The 11,818-nt window shown below is 49.0% G+C and overlaps 1 protein-coding gene across 1 annotated transcript; it reads right to left on the bottom strand.

Moving 5' to 3' along the window:
* Positions 1-2,007: 2,007 nt before the first annotated feature.
* On the bottom strand, positions 2,008-3,348 carry LOC122392258 (trichohyalin-like). The gene is made up of 2 exons (XM_043386924.1): positions 3,333-3,348; positions 2,008-3,029 (listed from the first exon to the last, which is right to left on the bottom strand). The coding sequence occupies exons 1-2, from the start codon at positions 3,346-3,348 to the stop codon at positions 2,008-2,010; spliced, it is 1,038 nt and encodes a 345-aa protein (XP_043242859.1).
* Between the last annotated feature and the right edge of the window lie 8,470 nt (positions 3,349-11,818).

The raw sequence follows: 11,818 nt of genomic DNA, 5'->3' as shown, positions 1-11,818 counted from the left end.
CTTGTAATTCAGTAGTTGGGAGTGTTTATAATGTCTTTCGTCCAAAAGAGACGCATTTCAGTTTTCTCCCATTGACTTATAATGGGGAGGTCGCAAAATTGACCTGACCTTAGGTCACCGATATCAAAATTCCGAGATAAACATTTTATAGATACTGTTACTCTTATCAATCTCTGAAAGTTTCAAAGCGATCGGTCACTCGGTGTAGCTATGACAAACATTGAAACTTTTTATGAGGTGAGGTCACTTCAAGTGACCTGGTGACCTGACCTTGAATGACCTTGGTCTGAAATTTTCACAACATGTGTAGAATTGATGTATGATAAGGTATACCAAAAACGGCGGCGCTCCGCGCCGCCGTTTTTGAGATATTCGTGAAAAACCACAAGGGGGGTGTTCAAACACCCCCCCAGCAAGGCGCGGGTTAAAGTTATAATGTCGACATTGATATTTAGATATTAGATACAGCGCTAAAGAAGGGAAATTACAATGACAATTATTTTGAGTTAGGAAGCAAATGGTAAAAACATGAAAATCGCACCATGCATTGTTTATAACTCGCGCGGGGCTGGGGTCTCCAGCCGAACGCGCGGGGCTGGGGGGGGGGGGTAAATTTCCCCCCCCTGTTATCTCCCGAACTAATGGTCCGATTTGGAAAATTCAAACGCCAATCGAAAGATCTCATCACGGACAACTAAAAACATGCACTTAATTTAACCCTCGCCCATGTAGGGGGGGGTTGGTGCAACCCCCCCCCCCTGAGGTTTTTCGGAAATAGTGCAAAAACGGCGGCGCGCAGCGCCGCCAAATTTTGGGTACCTTATGGGGCAAACCTTGCGCATCTTTTGATAAAAAAAAATTTGACCGGGTCATGTCAGGTCACGGAGTTATGACGTCACAAAGGGAACAGCCTCCGGCCGGATTTTCACAAACTGAGTGCCAACGCCCGAGGTTTCCTGCCGGTGGTACGGACATCGGTTGATGGATCGTGATGAAACTTCCCATGCATGTTGGGGCAAGTATTGGCTATCATATGGTATAAGAAACTTGACCGGGTCAGGTCAGGTCACGGAGCTATGACGTCACAAGAGGAACAGCGTCCGGTACTATTTTTGAAAAGCGCCCGAACCACTATTTTGCTAATTCTTGTCACCTCAATGGGAATATGCAGCAATATTAGCTTCTATAGGGAGCAAATGGACCTCCCAAATCCAAAAATACAATCAGATTTCAAAAATTTAAATTTTGATTTTTCGAATTTCTGCCGCCGACTGTGACCTTGCCGACTTCCGGCGCTCCCAACGCGCCATTTTTAGAGCTAGGGAAACGAAATACATACCAAACGATAGAGAATTGATCAAGGAACACGATAGTGAAGGTTTCAAGTCGATATCTCCCACCGTTTTGCCGCAATCGCTGCGGAAAGTTGAAAAAAGTCTATTTTTCCGAAAATTTGACCTTTGACCGGTCAAAAGTAGGTCAAATGTTGACCTAGGACCAAAAAATATACCACCAATCGCGAGATCTCGGCGAGAGCAATCCGTTGGTCTTTTCCGCTAAGCTCTACGACGCTCCGTTTTCAAACGCCAAGGGGGGGGTCGCACCAACCCCCCCCCCTGCATGGGCGAAGGTGGCAGATCGCCGTTTACGGGCGAGGGTTAAAGTTTGAGGTTAAGGTCAAGGTCAGGTCAAGGGTAAAAATTGCAAGTCTCTAAAATGCCCAAAAGTTACTCAGAAATGCCCAAATATGTTCATAATAATTTTTTACGCAACATCTGTTGCAAAACTCTTACATACCCTAGCCTAGACATATTATGGGCACAATAACAGCTGTTTTTAATTCGTAATCAAATGGAGGACATGGTTCTTTTTGCAACGATATCCACATATTTTGTGTCAAAAGCAAAAAGATGATCTGCAAAAGATGTCTAACAAAGATAAGGCGGCATTCATTTTGCATTGCCCGCTGCCCAGATCAGTGCTTCCCAGAATCGCGGAATATGCCGCTCATTGCTTACCATCTTCAAGCTGCTTTTGTAACTCCTCCAGTTCCTTCTGCAGCTCCACCTGCAGCTCGTGACGTCTGCTGCTGCACTCCTTCAGCAGCCGATCCAACTCCTCTGACCGAACAGCTCGGAATCTCTCTTCCAGCTCTTGTGACTGCTGTTGTTGTCTGCGCTCCATTTTGTTCCGCTGTGTTCGGAGTTTCCGCCTCAGCCCCGCCCATTGTGCGGCGTGCTGCTGCTCCAGAACTGCTCGCTGTCTCCGCTGTCTTCGAGACTGCTCTTTCCGCTGTCCTTTGGTCACCGATCTCTGCGGCTGCGGCTGCCCCTCGGTCGGCACGTTCACACCTCGAGAGTCCTCCTCGTGCTGCCGAAGAAGCTGTTCACGCTCCTCCTGGTGACGCGCCAGCAGGCTCTGCAGCTGATGGTCTTGTTCCTGCTCCTGAAGCTGTTTCTCTAACTTCTGTCTCAGCTGATGACATCTCCTCTTGCACTCCTCCAACTGCCGATCCAACTCCTCCGACCGGACGCTCGGGAGCCTCTCCTCCAGTTCTCGTGACTCTCTCAGGTGTCTGAGCTCTAGCTCTAGTCTCTGCTTCCGCAGTGTCCGCCGGAGTTTTTCCCATTGTTTCTGGTGGGAGAGATCCAGCTGCCTTAACTGGTCCTCAGTCGGCATGTTCAGGCATCCAGTGTCCTCTTTGTGCTGCTGATGAAGCTCAATGCGCTCCTCATAGTGACGTTCGTCCAGGTTCTGCCACTCCGTACCGTGTTTCTGCTCCAGATGTCGACGCTCCTCTTCATGGTCTTTGTCCATCCTCACTCTTTCTTCGTGACCTGGATCCTCCAGCTCCTCCCAGAGCTGCTGATGTTGTAGTTCCAGCTCCTTCCACCGCTGCTGATGTTGCTGTTCAATCTGCTGCCACCTCTGTCCGTGTGGGTGAGGCGGACCCTCTGGTGGCTGCTCCTCCTCATCGCAGTTCTGCTCCTCGTCTTCGACCCCTCCGTCGCGGTCACCATGAGGCGAGTCTGGAACACAGCAGGTCAGACAGAAGTCACACGCTGGGAGGAAGGTCGATAGGCGACCAAATCGAAAGAAAACTGGATCATTATTCACAGTACACAAGACCATGTGTTTTGGCATGCCATTTATCAGCATGAGCAAGAGAATAGCAAAATATAGTTACTGCGCTCAACATTTTGTATGCATTTATTTTTACGATTTGTTTCGATTTGTTCAAATAATGATTTTTTATTTTTACGAATTATTCAAATACCTAATGAGCACTGCATCGTGCATCACGGTGATAATGTAACAAATAAGACACTGACTCGCGGTACTGTACATGACTGAAACTGTTCAGTATCAGCGTCATTACTATCGCCATCTAGCCCATGATGTTTGATAAGAACACAGGACGGCAGTCGGTGGACAGGGCACCTACTTAGAGTGGTCGGGGTTAGTTTTTTTTTTTTTAACCCGCGAGTTGCTGGGGGGGCCGCAGGCGCGCCGAAATTTGGGTACCTGTAGGGAATTGATTGTAGTTTATTGTGACAAAGTTTCAAAAAAAATCGGTCGGAAAATTTTTGAGATATCGAGGTTTTCGTGACGTCATGATTTCTGAGTTTTCGACCAAAAACGGCATATGTAAAAAAATCATATAAAATCACAGAATCGACATAGAGACATGCCGTAAACACCATTAGACTGCCAATACCATGGACAATCAAATGGCTATCTTCGATTATTGATTATCGTTCTGCATTTTCCAAAATCTTGAACTGAATCTTGGCAATTTCTCGTGACTACTTCACGACCATGATACATTGATACATACATTTCTTAAATTGAACTTTTTGAGCCAAACACGTACACATATGATAAAATGAATGTCACCATCGTGTTCTACACCCCAAATTACCCATAAAACATATGTCGCAGGCTGCGAATATCAGTTTTGATTTTCGGGGATATGTGCCTACCCGGTTGACCTGACCTTGACCCTGACCTATGCTTGACTGACCCCTACATGGAGCTGACACTCTTGTAGGCCTTATATGATGGATTGTGCACCGTTTTGACAACGTTTATGACGAGAGGCGCCCATTGCGAAGCCCTGAAGTCCATGCTACTGAAAGCCCGATTTCAGGTGTTTGACCTGACCTTGACCCGACCTTTGACCTCAAAATTCAACTTTAAAGTACTCATCTGAAGCGTCTCGTCGCGCTCTTTCGTTTGCCGCCTCGTGCGTTTCGCTGCGCCTATTTGTTCTCCAGTTATCGGCTGGGGGCGTTTAACGCCCCCCCCCCCCCCAGCAAACGGTGGGTGGCGAAATACCCCAGCAACTGCCGGGTTAACCCTCGCCCGCACATGCCATCGTTAGGCGGCACGCGTATTTACAAATTGCAACCGAGCTCCGCCGTAGGGTATTTTATTTCCGCCGTAGTGTATTTCACTTGGGGTATTTTCTACCATACATCTGCCTGAGCTTGGGGTAATTACAATTTGTCGGCGACGTTCAAAAATGATGCACCTTTTTTCGCAGTATAGGTTATGTGTGCATGTGCATATTTTTGCCTTTTGGTTGCGCCTTTCCCTCGCTCGTATAGGAGGAGGCGTTGAACGGACCCCATCGGTTTTTCGTGAGTAACTCGCGTAAAACCGTTTGATCTCGACGAAACTTTCAATACCCCCGATTTTATCAATTTTACACCTACCCTGAAAATTTCATGACCCTGATCCAAATGACCTTTAACCTGTGACCTATTTTTCGAGACCATGTTTGGCCCGAATCGCGATTCGGCGTATGTCGGCTCGCATTAGCCGCGCGTTTGCAGTCTTTACGTGGTTTCAAGCGTTGAAACATGTGATATGATGCTGGTCCCATGCATTAGGGTGGGTGTCAAGGTCACCTGAAGGTCAGGTCAGCTCAATGACCTTTGATGACCTCGGTTCACTTTTTCGAGCTTTACATGTTTCTAGGCTAGTTTTTGGAGCTGATTTCGAATTTAGCAACCATTTGAACATTATAGGGGGTGTAACAAAATTATCCGGACACCTTCCTTCCCACTGTAAATAAAAAGCAAAACATTCTGGTACTTTTTCTTTTAACTGAGCATGTAGCCACCTTTTATAAAAACACAGTGGCGAATGTTCACTGGAGCATTTCAGCCACTGGATTCTCCAGCACACTAGAGAATCCAGTGATGATGTCCATGTCACATCACATGATGTGACATGACCTCTGTGCCCTGTACGTCTCCCCTGCTGCTGCAGCAGAGCCCCGGCTTCAACTATAGCTATTTAACCCGGCAGTTGCTGGGGTATTTCGCCACCCACCGTTTGCTGGGGGGGGGGGGGGGGCGTTAAACGCCCCCAGCCGATAACTCGAGAACCAATACGCGCAGCGAAACGCACGAGGGGGCAAACGAAAGAACGCGACGAGACGCTTCAAATGAGTACTTTAAAGTTGAATTTTGAGGTCACAGGTCGGGTCAAGGTCAGGTCAAACACCTGAAATCGGGCTTTCAGTAGCATTGACTTCAGGACTTCGCAATGGGCGCCTCTCGTCACAAACTCTGTCAAAACGGTGCACAATCCATCATATAAGGCCTACAAGAGTGTCAGCTCCATGTAGGGGTCAGTTAAGCATAGGTCAGGGTCAAGGTCAGGTCAACCGGGTAGGCACATATCCCCGAAAATCAAAACTGATATTCGCAGCCTGTGACACATGTTTTATGGGTAATTTTGGGCGTAGAACACGATAATGACATTCATTTTATCATATGTGTACGACTGTACGTGTTTGGCTCAAAAAGTTCAATTTAAGAAATTCATGTATCATGGTCGTGAAGAAGTCACGAGAAATTGCCAAGATTCTGTTCAAGATTTTGGAAAATGCGGAACGATAATCAATAATGGGACCGTATTAGAGCCGGCGATAATCACGGAGCATTAGTGTCGGGCAGACTGCGGCGGGGCAGACTGCGGCGATCCCTAGGAAGAACAGCTAGGGAGAACAACATTCGACAGATGGCAGCACTAGACGAGATAATCAGGCAAATGGCAATACTTTAATATTAATGGGAAAGAAATAATGCCAATGTTTGCCCTCAACCAAGCATGTTACCACGACAATGGAATAATGTATTGTAGTACCCCTCCCCGGGCCCGCTGCGGGCTGGCAGCGGCGGCCGGAGCCGGTCCGACCGACCTTTAGCCGGCCGGGTCAGGTAACCGGGACGGCCGCGCCGCAGCGCCGCGCCCGGGCCGGCCGGGAGACGGAGTCGGGTGCCCGCCGGCGAGCCGTCGGCAAGGGCGCGGGGCACATTAGTCGAGTTGAATGTTCACTGTTCAGTTTTGAGTGCGAGTGATGTATGTGTGAATCGATATGTGAGCAGCAAAATCCAACAAGAAAACAAAATCCGTGAAAGAAAGGCAACGCTGGCAAACATCACCACCATAGTCTTCCTACGCCGAACAGGTTCTACACCAACTAGCATCAGCGAGAGTAAAACTAGGATCCTAACAGACCCACCCACCGCCCCACCGTCACCCCATTCCTTGCCAAGTCTCCTTCCCCTCCGCTCGGGGCGTCTTTCAGCTACGCAAGAAGGAATCGGCAGACACAGACACCTGGGCGAGCGAGGAGGGGAAGTTGAGACCGTGTTTCCGCCAAAAGAGAAAACAACCAAGGTAGGTGGCAGGTAACTACACCTGCGCTATCCACATCAGCTGCCCCGCATGACACTAATCGAAGATAGCCATTTGATCGTTCATGGTATTGGCAGTCTAATGGCGTTTACGGCATGTCTGTATGTCTATTCTGTGATTTTATATGATTTTTTGAACATATGCCGTTTTTGGTCGAAAGCTCAGAAATCATGACGTCACTAAAACCTCGATATCTCAAAAATTTTCCGACCGATTTTTTTGAAACTTTGTCACAAAAAACTTCAATCAATTCCCTACAGGTACCAAAATTTGGCGCGCCTGCGGCGCGCCGTTTTTATGCTATGGCCCGGCGAAAAAAGTGGGGGCGTTTAACGCCCCCCCCCCCAGCAACTCGCGGGTTATTAAATCACACCCATATAATAACTTTGGCAATGTTGATAACTCTTGCTGTCTTATTGAAAAGCAAATCTTCAATTTGTTCATATCCAAATCCAATGCCAAGCACTGAAATCTTGTTGCAAGGCCATAAAAACAACAGACAAAAACAAAACAGACAGGGTCGGTCTTGTGGAAATCGCCAGTGCGGTGCGGCGGCCTTGGCGAAATTTCCCAAGGCTGCTCTTTGTTTACATTTTAGCGATGGGCCAACTTGGCCGCCCAAGTACTTGTTTTGCGTGAGTAGGGGAGAGCGGGGCCAGTTGAAACACGGGGTCAGATGAAACATGGCTTTATTTTCAACAGTATGCAACATATGGCGTTGCCGACACCACTGCGCATCCGCGCTCGACCACTTCCTTTGTCAACGGCGTTTGGGCGGCAAACGGACGGTAATTTTGATTTGACACTTGTTTTTGTGTTTTTGAGGGGCGTTTTGGAGAAATCGTTTTTATGAATATTTTGTGATATCTCATATACCTTTGTTTGCTGAAAGAAGAACTCCTGGCTCCGGAATAACACCTTATTTGGCCCTTCATTCAGCATGATGCCGTCCCTCCAGCTCGTTTGACATGTGCTTTACGGCGCGTGCGAGATGGCGGGAGCGGATGGGGTCAATTGAAACGCTTCTCTGAGGGTCAGTTGAAACAGGGCCACAGGCCGTTTCAATGGACCCCGGTGACCTTTGCAATGGTTATTGTTCAGGGGCTGTAAACATTAAATGAAATAGTCCACCTTTGAAATGAGCTTTTAAACTGAAAAAGTAGTTTAAAACCCATTTACGCCCTTCGTTGCGTTTTCGCAACGCAAGCAAGCGTCGACGTGATCGAAGCTTGAGAAGTGTGTAAAAGAGACTAACCGATGAGACAAGTTTCAGCGTGTGTGGCATGGTTGTGCACATGATACTACGCAGTTACAAGTCTGTGCGGCCGGTAAGTTACTGCCTAGAGGCATATTTACGTCTGGACAACGAGTTGCGGGGAAAAGTGCTGATTTTGTTGCAGTTTTAGGAGCCGGTGATGAGGCTGGATTTTTGGGTTACCTTTTCGTTCCGATTTATGTATTTCATAGTGTTTGGCTTTTGAATATTTTAGTTCTTTCTTCAGGTAAATATTACTTGCCTTACAACTTTTGTAAATACGTTTCATTTTTTATAAGCCGACCTTCAGAGTCCTAAAAATACATCAGCACTACAATCATTGTAAACAAACAAATGGAGCACCACTTGGCAGTTGGTTCTGTTCCAAAGCGCTTTTTAAGTTTATCTGGTGGTTTCCGTACTCTTTTACGTCGTTTTGTTGGATTTTTGAATCCCTTAAGGTTGACTTATATAATATTTAAGAAGCATGTGACTGATTACAATTCGAAGTATCCAGGAGGCTGACAGAGGTCCTGACTCCTAAGCATTGAGCAATATCAATATCAAGTTGAACTTGAAGTTATGAAATTTTATGAAATTTTGGTTGATAAACGCAAGTTAAACGGGCTCATATATCAGCAAGAAAAAGTAAAATTAAAAGAGCTTATTGGCCGAAAACAATTATTGCAGATCTTGGAGCAATACTGAAGAGCGCGCTGAGCAGGATCATGCCAGAAAATGTTGACTGATGAGCGCACTGCGCATATTGATGTATTACTTACTTACTTACTTACTTACTTCCTCGGCGGCAGCTTCGTGGACGAACGGGACCCGAAGCACCGCGCCCATGTCGTCTCAGCATCCCCCGTCCCGCTGATGTCAGCCAGCGTCCTCCTGGAGATGGTCCCACAAGCCAGCTGACACGCCAGCCTTCCAGTCGCTCCTGAGCGGCGAGAGCCTCGCGCCCATCCTCGCTCCAGCCCTCTTCCATGCATCCTTTCGACCTCCGTGCTTCCGTGGCTCTCGAGTTGATTGACCTCTCTGTGTCTTTGCATTAGCAGGTGTCTGACGTCAGAAGCTGAGAGAGTGATTCGACTACTCATTCCGCTTGCGCGCGCTGCCAGTCGATCAGCCGTTTCGTTCAGGTCGATGCCGGCGTGGCCGGGGCAGTAAACCCAGACCGTCTCGCCCCCAGCCATGACCCACCATTCAGGAGGAGACCAGCCGGCTTCCAGTCTACTCAGTAGCGACTGTGAGTCGGTAGCGATGACTAACAGGTCCGCGTCGCGTAGGAACTCCTGGGACTCGGTCAAACCGAGAGTCACAGCCTCCAGTTCGGCACGCATGCTTGAGAGGACGAGTCCGCAGGCACCGGATGAGCAACGGGTGTGCTCATCAGAGCGCAGGAAGGATCCCCAGCCTGTTCGGGCCGGTTCGCTGGTCACAGAGCCATCGGTAGCCAGAATTAGCGGTGTCTGATGCTGATCGACGAGCGATTCCAACAGAGATTCGAATTCCGCGTTCGCCACGCCTGGAGCCCAGTCACGACATGATCGACTCAATGAGTGCTTGCAGATGACAGTCCATCGGCTGGCGACGTCAGAAGGTGTCCGCATGAACTGAGGCCGGTCACGGAGCTGGTTCCTGCCGCGCAGTTCTCGCACGGTGTCGCAGGCCTGCCTCACCCACCCCGGTCTGGCGAGTCGGCGCAGAGGGGCCCTGCGAGTCAGCGACCTGACGGTGGCGCAGAGAGGATGAGATGTCTTTTCGCCGGCTCTTGCAACGGCGTAGACGCGCTGGACCTGGAGCTGCTCAGGAACCGAAGAGACGCCTAGCATGTAGCGCAAAGCCGTGCGTGACGTGTCGCGGGTGCATCCGGTGATGATGCGCAGGGCCGACGTCTGGACGCGATCCAACTTTTCCAATGTGGTGGGACAGGCGGCCACAACCTCTCCGCCGTATGAGAGCCGACTGAAGATAAGGGATCGATACAATGTGAACATGCGCTGCTGGTTTAAACCTTTCCTCTGTGCGGTTTTCAGGGCGCCGAGTGATCGCAAGCAACGGGCCGTGGTTTCCTCGACATGTTTGCTGAAGGTTAAACGCCTGTCCAGTGTGATGCCCAAATGGGTTATCGTCGCGTCAACACGAATGGGCTGACCGTCATATCGGAGGACCGGGACCGGCAGCGGCGTTCTGCTGAGGGACAAGACGCATGCTGCCGCCTTCGCTGGGTTTATCTCCATGTTAGCTTCGCAGCAGGCTACGCGCACATCGTCGAGGACCTCCTGCATCTGATTCGCGACTGTTGGCAGACATCCTCCGGTTCCGCACAGCAGTATGTCGTCGGCGAAGGTGTAGACTGTGAAGTTCGGAGGGACCGGCAAGGTGGCCAGTGGGAGCGTGTAGGCGTTGAAACACACCGGGGAGAGCGGGGAGCCCTGCGGCAGCGCCATCGTCACGGTCGTCCAATCAGAGAGCCATCTGCCACTCCTCAGCGCGCATCGTCTGGCCTGGAGCGCTTGAAGGATCCACCGGACGAAGAAGGGGTCGATACCTAAGCTCCTCAGACGTCTGACCAGGATGGGCACCGACACGAGATTGTAGGCGTCCTGAAGGTCCAAGCCGACGATCAAGGCATGTTCCCTGGCTTCGAATGCCTCGGTGGCCTTGTGGACAACTTGTCCAACGTTCAACCAGGTGGCGCGCCCGGAGCGATAGGCGCCGAGTGTCGGCGGGAGGAAGGCCTCGAGCGCTGCTGACAGCTTCCGGGCGATCATGCTCTCTACCAACTTCCCGCCTATATTCTGGACAGTTATAACTCGGTACCCTCCGAGGCTCCGGTGGTCCTTGCCCGGTTTGGGGATGGGCACCAAGAAACTGTCAGTCCAGTGAGCTGGTATGGTTCCACAGGCAACAGAGGTGTTGATCTCGGCGAGTAGCGATCGTCGATGTACCTCGGTCAGCGCTCTGAAGTCGCCGGCGCGCAGTCGGTCGGGGCCGCATATTGATGTATTGGTATGAATATTGAATGATAACTTACAACAGGAAGATAAATTAGTGCTATCAAGTTAAAAATCTAGAATGAATGGACTTTAGCAGTGGTACTATGCTTAGATGCTATGCAGATTGTAATGTGCATCAGGTACTCAGTGTCTGGCAAATGAAACATGCGATCATTCCATTGCTACTGGAGGAGAAAGCTTGGATCACTAAATCCACTTTATGATGATTTTGTTGTTAATCATTAGGTACTGTATTTCTTGAAAAAAGGATTGTTATAAAATTGTCAATGTGACAATCCATGCAACGATGTGATCATATAATGTGTTCATAGTCATTCGTGATAGTGATTGTTGGTCCAATATACAATGGCAAAGCTCTCAGTCTCAGCATTTCTTCCTGTGGATGGCCAGCAGTGACTCAGAGCTTAGAAATATTAGTTTTCTTCACAGGGCTGGGATAAAAAGTACTGAGGGTAATCTTCCACCAAGGAACTCTACTTTGACATGGTATGAGATGTAGGCACAAGTAGGTAGGTGCTTGGTTCCTATAGTCAGCCGTTGTGTAGGTTTAGTCGGGTTAGCTTAGATTAGGTTATGTTAGTTTTTTAATTTGCCAAGTGTCCATAAAAATGTGACCTGAGCAATGAGCATACCTGAATAACTTGAAAGCTGACCTAACCTCAATCATCACACATATTTGCAGCCTACCCAAGACCTGCATAGCAGTAGCACCATAGGTAGGTACTCACCCTAACTCAATCTTACCTGCTAACCTTCAACTTGCCAATAGTTAGCTCACCTTGCCAAGCTGCATCCAGGGAAACAGTCAACTGAGGAACTGGCT

This window comes from Amphibalanus amphitrite, unplaced genomic scaffold (genome assembly GCF_019059575.1).
Source record: "Amphibalanus amphitrite isolate SeventyFive unplaced genomic scaffold, NRLGWU_Aamphi_draft 000477F_arrow, whole genome shotgun sequence".
Taxonomy (NCBI): domain Eukaryota; kingdom Metazoa; phylum Arthropoda; class Thecostraca; order Balanomorpha; family Balanidae; genus Amphibalanus; species Amphibalanus amphitrite.
Note: the sequence above shows the minus strand (reverse complement) of the source record. Positions and strands in the feature narration are given on the sequence as shown.